The sequence below is a fragment of the Melanostigma gelatinosum genome (assembly GCF_949748355.1).
Source record: "Melanostigma gelatinosum genome assembly, chromosome: 9".
NCBI classification, from domain to species: Eukaryota; Metazoa; Chordata; class Actinopteri; order Perciformes; family Zoarcidae; genus Melanostigma; species Melanostigma gelatinosum.
Window position 1 is genome coordinate 11,003,342 of NC_136642.1, and position 13,519 is coordinate 11,016,860.

Here is a 13,519-nt window from a genome sequence, read left to right on the forward strand (position 1 = left end):
CAGTTAATCCAGGAAGATCAATCCCTCCCTAAAAGGTCATTTTGGATTTCTAATCATGCTGAAGTTGTATGATAATGTACAAACCTTGTTATATCTCTGCACCCGCAACACAAAGCATCCAAATCAGTTCCTCCTCCTCTATTGGTTTATTTTAGTTTTTTTGTTCTGTCATTTTTCTATGTTTCCTCCTCTGTCTTGATGCTCGTCAGTGCCCTTATCATTCACTTAGTCTTGTGACACCTGAACGAGTCTGGTCCAGTCTCTTTCCTTCATTTTCACACTCTTTTGCTGCCCCCTCATCTCTCCTCCCACCCATACCTTTTGGAGTGGGGCCACCGCTTGCAGCGGACGGATGATTTTAGATGAATGAGTAGCCTGACTGGGCCTAGAGATGATGCTAAAAATAGAAACAAAACCTTTATGTGATGGCACTAAACTATCAGGGTGCACTAAATTGATGCGTGTCTATCAGTTAAATGTCAATTTTAAAAAATCTAACTGATTCATCAATCATGAAAAAAGAGTTTCTTACTTTCTAATAGGCCAAAAGTAAGTAAATATTTTAATTTAATTAAAAAAATATGTATTTAATTTATTATACTATATTGATCCCGGAAGGGGAAATTAGTCTCTGCATTTGACCCATCCCTGTATATAGGGAGCAGTGGGCTGCCAATGACAGGCGCCCGGGGAGCCGGGGGTTCAGTGCCTTGCTCAGGGACACTTCGACACGTGACACAAATAATCTATACTTATTAATGTCAATAAATCAGTCACAAATTAACTTTGGCCTTGATGGCCTGCAGCCGAGGTCAAACCGTGGAGGAATTCACATATTGAACTACAACCTGGCAACCCAAAAGAAGTTTTCATTAATGAATTATAACTGCTCTATAAAGTATTGGTACAGTATTTATTAATCATTAACTAAAAGCCATGATGAACTAGCCTATGACCCCTTTTTAATAGGTGACTAACTAAAGTGGTGCATTTATGGTTATAGGATCATTGCAAGTTTGTTGCAGATTTAGTTTGAGGTTGTTGATCTCAGAGGATTTTGAACCTTTGAAATAGTCTGTATGCTAATTTGCATTCACCCACTGCAGCATGTTGCTGTTTTCTTGGAAAGCAAAGCTGTCTTATTGAACTATAGACTGATAAGAGCTGATGTTATACGAGTATTAGACTTTGGCAGAAGAGGTGACGTGTCTTCCACTCTGTGAAACAGTTTATTCAGAGTTTCTATGAGGTTACGCTGTAGAGTTGTATCTCTGCAGTCATGCATGAACCCAGAATGACAGAAGGTGTAAATCGTTAGCCAAAGGGCAAACAGACCTTTGTTCCCGAGTTGACTGCAGAAACCCGGCAGCCCTTTGCATGTGGCACACAACTATGATATAATAGCTCTGAGCATAATTAGCTGCAGTAAAGGTCGGTTTTACGCATAGAGACAGAAGTGCAATAATATGACAAGCAACTTTCATTTCCATGCTTACAACAATAAAATGAAAAAGTACAGGGAGAGGAAGCACAAGTATTAAAGTGTTCACCAACATCAAGCACTTCATCTCCATCTGTCACTTACAGGTAAGGATGAAGTTGCTGTTTTGGGAGAAAATTTTGTCTTTTTAAGTCGTTCGTCGGCAAACAATTGACAAAAGGGGGAAAAGTAAAGTGAACAATCAATATTTGGCGGAGCGACAGTAATAAACAGCAGGAGAGATTTTCTGCTGAAAACTAAATGATCGAACAGAAAAAGCATGTTACACAAACAGCAGCGTTCAGAAAGAAGTGTTGCCGCACTGCATACAGTCTGCGAACAGGAGCAGACACAGACACAGCATGAAGTCAAGTTGTACCGTTTAGATCCGGAGAAAAGGAACGACCAACCTGTTTGATGCACGATGCGGGTCAAGACTAGAGTGGTGGAAAGGACCAAGCTCATCAAATGTGCATGAATGGGTCAGTGTGAGAGTTAGCGCCATCTGGTGGACAGTAGTGCTCATGTGGATTTTTATTGAAGCTTTGCCACAATGACGACAACAGGAGGACGTGATAAGTTTATTCATCAGCTTGAGTGAGTATCATCAGAACATGGTTGTTAAATTAGGATTATTAAAACAGGCTACATTGTATTATATTCTATTGTATTGTATTGATTAAACAACAACAATACAATCTTCTGTGTGTGTGTGTGTGTGTGTGTGTGTGTGTGTGTGTGTGTGTGTGTGTGTGTGTGTGTGTGTGTGTGTGTGTGTGTGTGTGTGTGTGTGTGTGTCAGAGTTTTCTGAAAGTGATCCTTGGCGGAGTCTCGGGCTGGAGGATGAGGGTGCATGTGGTTTCGAGGTCCTCTGAGGACGACACGCTGAGATGGAAGCTCAGCAGGATCTAGAGAGAGAGAGAGAGAGGGAGAGAGAGGAGAGAGAGAGAGAGAGAGAGAGAGAGAGAGAGAGAGAGAGAGAGAGAGAGAGAGAGAGAGGAGAGAGGAAGGGAGGATAAAGGGAAGCAGAAAGGGAGGAGGTGATGGAGGTGTGAAGGCAGAGTGGAAGGGAAGGAGAAGAGCAGATGTTAAGAAGGATCACATTAATGCTATATTCAGCAGCAGCAGTGGTGTAAGTATCGACTCAACAGTACTTTACTCCACTCCAGATATTTCACAGCTTTAGTTACAGATAAAAAATCCATAAGCCTATAAATTAAACCCAATGTCAAATGTTAAACCAGGGATGCTGAACCTTTTTGGCCTGTAACCCCGTACAGTGAAGCAGTTGTAGTAGATCCACCAAAAAGACACAATTTCTCTAAACTTCTCGAAGGGTTTCATTTAAATAACTGTTTGAGGCACAAAGAGGTAAAATTGTCCAGTATATTAAAGAAATGTCTGAAAGAAAATAATTCAAATATGTGCAGCAGAACTCTCTGTCCTCTCCCATTCATCCTCTCACGACCCTCCAGATGCATCTTGTGACTCTTTGAAGGGGCTCGACCGCTAAGTTTGAAACCACTGAATTAAATTAGCTAATTGTATGTAAAGTAGCTAACATACTCCACTTCACTTGGTAAAACAGAGAAGTGCGCATTGAGGCATCAGTATCAATACTTACTTTTCCTTGTAACAGAGTATTTTAGCATTGTACTGGTCCTTTTACTGAAGTAAATGATCTGAGTACTTCTTCCTGCCCAGCAAACACAGATTAAGCTCGTCGAATCATCCGTCTGTCTGTCCTTCCTTCCTTAAACATCTGCCTTTCCACCTCTTTTCTTTCCTCTTGCATTGCATCCTTTCTCCCTGACTCCATCCTCCTTCACTCACATGCATGAGCACGAGCTGCATCTCGTTCTCAGCGATCCTCCTCCCGACACACTGCCTCGCCCCGAAGCCAAACGCCAGGGAGCGAAACCCCCCCGCCCCCTCTCCTCTTTGGCCGTCCTCTCTGCCCCACCGGCCGGGCTCAAAGCGCAGTGGATCATTAAAGACCTCTGCACTCCTTCCCAGGGGGTACAGACAGGCCTGGACCATCGTCTGAGGGGAGAGTTGATGAGCGTCAAACAAACTGAAGTCAGCCGTAGCAGTCAATGTATACCTGAATGTGTTTGTACGAGTATGTGTGACAATCTGATCACTCACCCCAGCAGGAACGCGGTAGTTCTGAAGAACAATATCTTTGACCGGATACCGCTGCACTGTGGTTCCCACCGGATATAACCTGAGAACACCCAAAACACACACACACACACACACACACACACACACACACACACACACACACACACACACACACACACACACAGAGTCCTGTTTTCGAGATGCTATCTTTGAATTATGACTCATTCCCAACACTACAGGATCACTGGTAATCAATTCTCATTGTTGATGAAAACACTTGTGACGAAAACAGAATTCCAGACATCTGTTCCTCAGCTCAGAGCATTATTTTTCCTTCATGATATTCTATTGATCTGAAGGAGAAAGGAGGTTTTTTCTCCTCTTTAGGGATGTTTCATGAAGTGTAGCTTGTGTCAGCTGGTTGTTAGTTATCTGATTAATTACATATTTGTTTGGGAATGTGCGCCATTGAAGCACAATTTCAGCTGACTCACGCATGATAGTGTTTGTTATCTTTTGGCTCTATCCTTTATGGTATGAAAGTTCACTCTCAACCTTGGTCATATAGTTTGACAAAACATTCCTGACTCAAGTTCCAGTTACACCCATTTTCTAAGGATTCTGACCGCCTCACACAGTCTTCATCAGCTGATGGAGTCTCATCAGTTAAGATGGGAGCTCATAGCACTTTTAAAACTTCTTGTCGGGACGAGAGACAGCAACTGAGCTTACATGTCAGCCAGCAGATCCATATTTAGGACAAATGAGCACACTCCATCCACTGATGAAGACCAAATGATATGATTGAAAGCCCTAGAAAAGCGTGTAAGTGGACCTTGAGTTGGAAATGTTTTGTCAAACTACTATTTCCAAAGTCAAGAATGAAATTTCATCCTTTACATTCAAGCGAATACAGATGAGAGCGTCCTAAACGCGCTACTGGGGGGGAAAGTCACACTATTGCAGTATGTGATAACTGGTTGGGTTTCTGGACATATACTGTATGATGAAGGCGGAGCGTGCTGGCCCCATGTACTTGATAGGAACTGGGAGGCAACAGAGTACTTGCAGAGATGGAGCAAAGTGTGTGCATGTGGTCGACAGATTTAAAAAAAGGGCCCACTAATAAGTTAATCAGGCCAAGAGCAGATGGCTGTGTCTTGAGTATTAAGTACCTGAGAATCTCCTTGATTGTGCCTTTTAGCAGTGGCGCCCCCTGCAGGGCTCTCTGAGGATCGCCACCAGCTTGTGCCCATGACGTCCTCACCTGCTGCCTCACCCGCTCCTGCACCTCCGGGTTGCGGCCCAACTCAAACAGAGCAAACTGCAGGGGCACCGCAGTCTGCAGAGAGGATGGGACGAGAGGTGACATGGAATCAGTTATCGCTGAGGTATACAAAAACACGGCATGGAAGAAACACACACAAACACACACCGTGTCGACCCCTCCAGCCATCAGCTCAGTGACGTTGGCTTTGATGAGGTCTAAAGACAGCTGCCCTTTCTCCATGAGTTGGCCCAGAACCCCGGTGTACTGGCCCCCAGCTGCAGCCTCAGACCCCCGAGCCTGCGAGGAAGACATGCGCTGGTACCCCTTCTGGATCCTCGCCTCCGCTGGAAGACGATCAGGACAGGGTGACAGCAGAGTCAGGTGAGATGGGAATAGTGAAGCGGGATAGTGAAAGAGACTGATGAGAGTTGCCCAAGGTGGCCAACGAAGGCTGCCTACCGTGGCTGAAGATGTGGTCCCATGCGCTGGCGTGCTGCGTCCACAGGGGAGCGCCGAGGAGGAGCATCAGGCGAGGGGGCAGGTAGAGGAGAGGAGGGGTCGTTGCCAGCATTCGCTCCACGGCCCAGATGAACTTCTGGGACTCCATGGAGGGAGATGAGGAGAAGAGGCCAATACGCTCCCCGTAGATCACATGGCAACTAGCTATGGGGGGGGGGGGGGGGGGGGGTGAGAGACAGCTGATGTGTTTCAAGGTGAGCAAACAATCTGAAACACAGACTGGACACACTGTTTTAAACTTACCAAGGCTGCAATGAATAAATTCGCTTCAGGTTGACAGTTTATTTAAGTGGATTATAAAACCGCCTGGCTCATATTTCCATGTTCAAATTTAGGCTTTGAAGGATTGCATGGCCCGGGTTGAGGATATTCTAAAATGAAGGCCAAAAAAAAGCCAGAGTCTGGAACGCCAAGGAAATATTCTATGTTCTTCAAATGCAACTCCGCACAGATAACCTTTTTGTTTTCTGAGTGCATACGTTGCCGCAGAGGACTGCCTCTCCTCCACCAGACATCCATCACCTGTCAGAAACGCGAGTATTATATCAACCTCACATCACTGACTGGAATAGAGTTGCTTGCAGGTCTATTCCTATCCCGGCTTAGCACCTGGCTTCGTGTGCTGTGGTCCATTAGGAGCAGGCTAGCATGCCTCAAAGTCATCAACTCTCCCTTTTTCACTCTCTCTCTCTCTCACACACACACACAGATGCATACAAGTGTACGGCACACTGAGTCACACGAGCATTCACACGTGTGATGTTTGGCACGTTTGAGATTTAGGCTGATGAAAGGAGCAGACCTGGTGAAAGAATGCTGGAGCTTTGATCGTGTTTGTTGGTGTTTCTATTTTTTACAGGTGTATGTTCTCCTTGACCTACGGCTATAATATGTTAATGACAGATATGCCTCAGGTTAAATGAGGTGTGGCTCTCATGAGAGGTGAGAATTGTTTTGAATTAACAACAGATAGAGCAGAAGCAGCGAGCGAGAGGGAAAGATTTTGTTCGTGCAGATTGTGTAATTCCTCTGACGTGAGATGCTTTCACGGCCTACGTCAGCATTTGTGACTCAACTCAAAGAGCTGATAGTTACGGTGAATGAAAGTTGCAAAGACAAGAGGCGAACCCATGGGTGAATCGGGTAAAATCGTAATAGATATCACCATGAAACGGTTGAGACCCTCATCCTTCTACACCGCTCGACAATGAACTCACTTTTCCGAGACAAAAACAAGAGCCACAGTTACAAATCAGTGGGGATGATGACCTCTGACCTTCTAGAGCGAAGCGGAAGAGGTCAGGGCTGGGATCCATGGTCAGACTGTGCTTCCCCTCCTCGCCTCTCCCCTCCTTCTCGACCTTCGCCCGCAGCATTCGGCAGAAATCCATCGCAACCTCATCAAGCAGGGGGAGAAACCGCTTCACGGCCGCACTCATCATCACCTCCTTGTTGAGCAGCAGACGGTCAGCTCGCCACTCCTCACCGTTCCTGTGGAGACAAGACGTGGAGCGAGGCATTGAAGTGACCCGCTTCACTTCTGCTCAGCCACTGTGAAGCAAAGGAACTGGGTTGAAAAGACATTTATAATACTTTCCCAGGCAGATGTGCCGTTCTGTCACTTGAATATCTATACAGTATATATATATATATATATATATATATATATATATATATATATATATATCTCAAAAATATATATGTAGTGTAAAGTAGAGGTGATTTGTCAAAGTCTGTTTCATTATCAGTTTGTGTTTGTGTCTCTTTATGGTCATTCTGCAGTTGTTTTGCATCTTTCTGTGGTTGCTCCTTCTGTGTCTCTTCGTGGTCTCATTCCTTCACAGAAATTGTCAGATTTTTTCTACAAACACAAACTCACACCATCAGAGTCATTTGACTGATGCTGCAATCACATTCATATTCTAAGAGCTTTAAAAAGCTACACTGACAAGAGAATAGCTGAATACTTTCCACAACTGATTGGATGACCCAAACAAATGAGCCGGATTATGATGACACAAGTGATTACATGCACTTGCATACACACACACACACACACACACACACACACACACACACACACACACACACACACACACACACACACACACACACACACACACACACACACACACACACACACACACACACACACACACACACACACACACACACACACACACACACACACTCTCTCTGTCTCTCTCTCATTTCAGGGGACATTACATTGACTTATATTCATAAAAAACATTCCCTTGAGACTTGTCCTATCCTTGATCATGATCATTCCCGACCCTGACCATATACCCAACCATAATGTTAACGAACCTACAATTTACGAGTCCCCACAGTGTGACGGCTGAACAGTTTTACATTCTATTCTCACTGGTTTTAACAGACATCATCTCACTCGAATCCTGGCTTCTCTCCATGTTGATTTCAGCATTGATTTTAAGAGTTTAATGATCACTTTTAAAACACATCAGGGTTTGATCCCGAAGTGTTGCGCCTGTATGAGGCAGCTTGCAGCCTTACATCCTCGGGTGGGGCCCTTCTGGCTCTAAAGTTGGGGCTCAAAACTAAAGGTGACGGTGCTTTTGCCAAAAGGACCCCTCGGCGTTGGAACGACCTGCCAGAGGAGATGAGGCTCGGGGAATCAGGAATCACTTCTTAAAAAACAATTGCTTTCATATGATGTTGCTTTTGCTTTGCTTTGTCTGTCAAAGCACTTTGTAAACTCTGTTTTTAAAGGTGCTACATAAATAGAGTTATTTCTATTATACCACCACAAAATGAGTAACACACACATACACAACACATGCACACCGGAGTGGTACCGACTTGAGGAAGACTCCCTTGCTGTGCTGCCGTGTCTCTCGGTGTGTTGCCCAGGGCTGCAGGGTCATTCGTCGGGGGTGCAGGCCCTCTGCGCGAAACAGCTCAGCTATGTCCAGCGGCAACATGATGTTCACACTGCTGTGGGTGCCCACGTGCTCCCTGCACACACAAATACACACAGAAAGGCAAAAACATTGATGATCGAATCTTTCTCTCCTCATTCAAGCGGCAATGCCCCACGTAAAGCAATGACACCATCCCTCTATCTTCCTACTACCTGTAGATGGGGCCGAGGGTGTTGAAGGTCCTCTCCATGTGCTTGTGGAGCTGCCGGAAACGATCTTCTCTCCAGAACTTCACCAAGTTGATCCAGCCGCTCCTCCCTGTGTGAGGGATCTCCTCAAAGCTTCGCACCCGACCATCCACACCTCTCTTTCGAACTGCTGTACTCTCAGCTCCTTTTCTCCCCTCCAACTTGCCATGTGCCACCGTCCCCGCTGCTGTCATACAAAAAGCTCTTTGTGGTGCGACACCACAGAACCGATTTCTGGACCCGCAGGTTCCCTGTGTTCTGACACACGCAGTCGCTCGGATGTACAAGCTCCTCATGGTCTAAAACGAGATGTGTCCTGTCGGCCGCTTCCAGAGTTGTGACACCGCTCGTGTCTGCATGACCGATTATTTCCCTCCTTCATCCTCAACCTCACATCCTTGAATCTGCTCCATCGCTCTGATGAACTGATAGTGGACGATGATTTACAGATGTGAAGATCAGAGTTCAAGAGAATCACAACAGAGCCAAAACGTCAGGCTGATCCAGAACACACACACACACACACACACACACACACACACACACACACACACACACACACACACACACACACACACACACACACACACACACACACACACACACACACACACACACACACACCACATAAAGGCCATAAAAAGAGAGAGTCCAGCTGGTCAATGATGTCTTTATTACAAATTTTTTGTCAAAGCTCGTAAAGTAAAAATAAAAGGACGACGGCTGCCTATCAGTTTGTAGGAAAACTCTTCACGGTTTTGTGGTGAGTTCTTTGTTTCTACTTCCTGTTGTCTAAAAATCTTTGATGAGGCAGCGGATAAACTAATCAAAAAACGAATTGTTTAAAAGTTCCCTCAACAATATTCAGAGCATTAATATAGCATCAAACAACTATTTGCTGTGTAGATATAGTGAAGTACTGTCTACCTGAGCAGAGAGCTCTTCCTCTGTCCCTCTGCACTACCCTCATACGCCGGTTACAGCTGATTACGGCGCCCCAACCGATGGCTGACACGGTTCAGGGAAACACGGTCAGCACTGTTTCCGCTGTTAGCGCTGTTAGCGCTGTTAGCGCTGTTAGCTGCGAGCCGCCGGCTCGGCTGTCGCCATGAGAGCTGCGTGGAGACAATAGATAAGCTCTGAATTTCAAATTGAGCATCTTTAAAACCTTGCTCATATACTGAGATACAATTTATATACATGTGATATAGATCAGAGACTATATTTACAAAGAGACAATAAAACAATTTTCAGTTGATCATAAAAAATGAGCACATTAAACATCATTACTTGTGTGACAGTGTGGTGAAATGTGAACGTGTTTCCCTGAGGTTCCTTACTTGTGAATAGATCACTTGGATCTATGTCATTTAGAGAAAAGTGACAAAGAAACTAGCTACAGTGGCTTCTAGATTGCATAATACATAATGTTATGAACAAAGTATTATAATTACAACATTCGGCTCTCAATGGGGTGAAATTGTGATCAACCCTTTTACAGAAAATGAACGTATCGACCCCCTAATATAACACCTCATTAAGAGTCATTCTATTCGTTAATAACATTTTTAAATCATAACTTTAAACGTAACACTACTTGTGAATGAACTTTCCCTGACAGATGTGTTCATTAGATTAGTATCAGGGAATTTATTATCTTTGCAGGTTCGATCACTCAAATTGATATTTAGCTCATCTCATCTCAGATTATAAAACAATCTGGCATATTGGTGTTATTGCTCCATGAAGGACAAAAGGAGCGTCTGAATGACATGTTTGTGGAACAGGAGTTTGTATCAGATGTTGAAGCAGTTTGCGTGTGAGCAGTAATCATGTATGAGGGTCTCCTGTTGTTCCCATGCACTAAACCAACACATTGAGAAGGTGGTGTACCGATCACCCCTTTGATCACATGTTGATCACATGACTTTACAAGTTGCTGGTGCAGGAGCGGACGTCTTGCTGTGTTTCCTTCCTTTGAGCTCCACTGTGCCAACGCTGAGGCCTTGAAAGGCGCTCAGCATGTTAAAGCTGTCGTCCTTAGTTTTGGTTTTAGGATGAATCATCTTCGACAGCTTGTGGGGGAGCGACACTTTTCCGCCAACAGATTTCAGGTGGTTCGTGTCCTTCGGGCTCTAATCATGAATCAAAAAACAAGAAGAAAATAACTTAATGTCCTGAATTATCTCTGTATTTGTCTACATTGCTGGTGCCCATGCTACATTAACAGGCAGCATTGATAGCAAACAGAAAAGCACCGGTTAAGAGCAGGCCTATTTGTTTATGAAGGTTTGACGTATGTGAGCTTCAACACAAAAAACACAAAAAACACAAAAAACACATCCCTCCACAAAGACTCGTCTGACTTGGTTTTGTTGAAGCTTCAACGAGGAGCTTAAATTGTGTTGTTTGGCGGTCCTTGTGAACAAAAGTGGTAATGTTTCCGAGTACCAGAGTCCCTTTGCCAAGGTTCTTATGTTACTGCAGCAAGGTCTGACAGTCTCTCCCGCTCAGGCATATCATATCAGGCTCATTTTCAGTTTCATACTTGTATTTTGGTTTCTACTACAACATGTTTACACACTTTAATGTTTAAAACACACAATATTTCACAATATACTCTGTTTTAGCGCCCGTCTCTTCAAGCTTAAAAAATGAAAATAGAGTAAAATCAGTGTGTGGGGAAATGAACATGGGTATATTAATATATGCAGTACATGTTGGACCAAGTATAAGTGCTTTGTAAATGTAACATCACACGGCAATTTATTTCTCAGCCAAAGACTCCTTCCTTGTGCCATATGCTCAAATGACCATGCATCGCTTAATGAGCCGTCCCGCTGACGAAACAAACTCGAATAAAAACATCAATTATTCATGTTTTCTCTCATTCTATTCGAAACATTAGCACCGACCTCAGACAGCTGATATTTTCTCCTGACGTGATCTCTCAAAGCTGCTCTCTCTGCATTCTTCAGAGCGTTCGTTGCTTCCCGCAGCTTTCTGTAAACACAGCAGACAAAAACAGAAATACACCTGACATCTTGCAGACAAAATCCAATGAAAGCAACATCTCTGCCACAGCAGTGACTCAGGTTTGTGACTCAGAATTAACTCGATGAAAGCAAATACAAGCAGCTGCAGACGGTACCGTTATGAAAATGCCATATTTAAAAACAATGTGAAGATAAAGCATGTGTTGGTTTATTTGCTGTGAAGTTCTTCAATTTACAGGTGTGTTTTCAGTATCTACAGTAAGTACATTTTCTCAAGTACTCTATTTCCATTTCATGCCACTCACTCCACTATATTTCAGAACAAAATACTACACTATAATACGAATTTGTACAACATTTTTCAAGGAATACTTTTACTTCAATACCATTTTCAATGAAGGACTTTTACTTGTTATAAAGTGTTTTTACAGCGTGGTATTGTCACTTTTACTTGAGTAAAGGCATGATGTGTTTCTAAAGTTGTCCACTTGCCTCTCCTTCTCCAGGTCCGCCTGGAACGAGCAGACGATTGACGGGTCTTTGGGGTGCGATGTTCGGAGAGGAGGTGTTCTCCCCGACCGGTTGCATCGTCCTCTTCCTCTCCGACCTCCGGCCCTGTTGTTCCTGTGTTTGGCACACAACTTCCTCTCCTTCACCCGTGACACCCAGCTTGTCAGCTTCCTGATGGGTGTCTTCAGCAACGTTTTCACTCTCACCACAGACTCCATGATGCACCGGGACTCTCAGAACGGGAGGGAATGACCACAGCCCTACTTCTCAACCAGATTGTTGGGAGAACATATAAAGGTTTTCTCCTTCGCTCATGTTGCGCCGCTCTGACGGCTAAACCTCAGATTGAGACCTGCCAAGGACAAGGACGTCAGTCAGACAAGGCTCACACACACAGACTTAGTTCACTCTTTCACAGATGAAGTGTTTGTCATCTAGAGGAAAAGGGAATATACAAGAGAAAGATGGAAACCACAAAAAGTCTTATTCGGGCCACTTATCACTATTAATCTACACACAACATTAACATTCATCATGTTTGTCCAGTCCACAGTTTACTTGCCCATGCAGGTGGTCACAGAAGGCCAAAGGCTCACAGCATACAATCCTGATAAAGCTCCAGCCAGATGGCCTCCACCGCCAGCGGACAATCCCCCAACGCTTCACAGCGACTCAGAGGGAAACAGAACAAGCAGCAGAAGATGTTGTTTCTGTGCTCCGTGACCCTCACAGGAGAAGACGACTGTTCGTTGGTCCAGGTTTCATCCTCTTCTTCTTCTGCTGCTGCTTGAGTCCTCCAGACTCACTCCACTCTTCAACACCCCCAACTCTCCTGAACAGATCGCTACTTAAAGGGCTTAACGAGGGGAATCTCGTTAGCCTTTGCAGGTGATGAACGCGATGACTCACGTGTTTGTGATGAAGATTTAGAGAAACAAGCTGATGTCATGTTGAGTGGCACACGCATGCATTCGCAGGCGTGACGTTAGTGTTGTTCCTGTTGGATCTCAGTTGTGCTCTTACGATGCTGCATTTGGGTTTTTTTAAGGAGCAGTTCAGCACCTCATTTGGGAAGGTGACAAAAGAGGTAATGGGTAACATTCTTCAAACTCAGCCAACCAGAAAGCCGTTCAATTCAGACAATGATCAAGATATAACACGCTTTCAGTTCCTTAGAGGAACATAATCAGTAGCAGTATTCTCTGGATATCCAGAGGTGAAGAGATGATCACAGATTTGGAGAGAGGAAATGAAACAAAGAGATAAAAAGCTAAACGATTAAAGAGGAAGGGACGAAGTGAGATCATCCCTCTAAAATGTTTATATGTAGAAAAATACACAAAATAATCATGATGAACATGCCAGTTTAAGGCCACCTCTGCTGACGCATATCTTATATTTTCTGGCCAAAAAAATGTAGTTAAAAATAAAAAGTACGAAATGAACATCTAATAAAATGTTTGTAT

General features: G+C 44.2%; 1 protein-coding gene across 1 annotated transcript; it reads right to left on the reverse strand.

Moving 5' to 3' along the window:
• Positions 1–1,781: 1,781 nt before the first annotated feature.
• Positions 1,782–12,478, reverse strand: cyp11c1 (cytochrome P450, family 11, subfamily C, polypeptide 1; the record flags this gene model as incomplete). Its single annotated transcript, XM_079276164.1, is given in 14 exon segments — positions 1,782–1,813; positions 2,272–2,287; positions 2,290–2,388; positions 3,314–3,523; positions 3,629–3,707; positions 4,783–4,949; positions 5,043–5,221; positions 5,337–5,540; positions 6,673–6,887; positions 8,238–8,393; positions 8,512–8,751; positions 10,471–10,682; positions 11,463–11,550; positions 12,036–12,478. Coding segments are annotated over 14 exon segments (2,133 nt in total). The 5' UTR covers positions 12,272–12,478.
• Between the last annotated feature and the right edge of the window lie 1,041 nt (positions 12,479–13,519).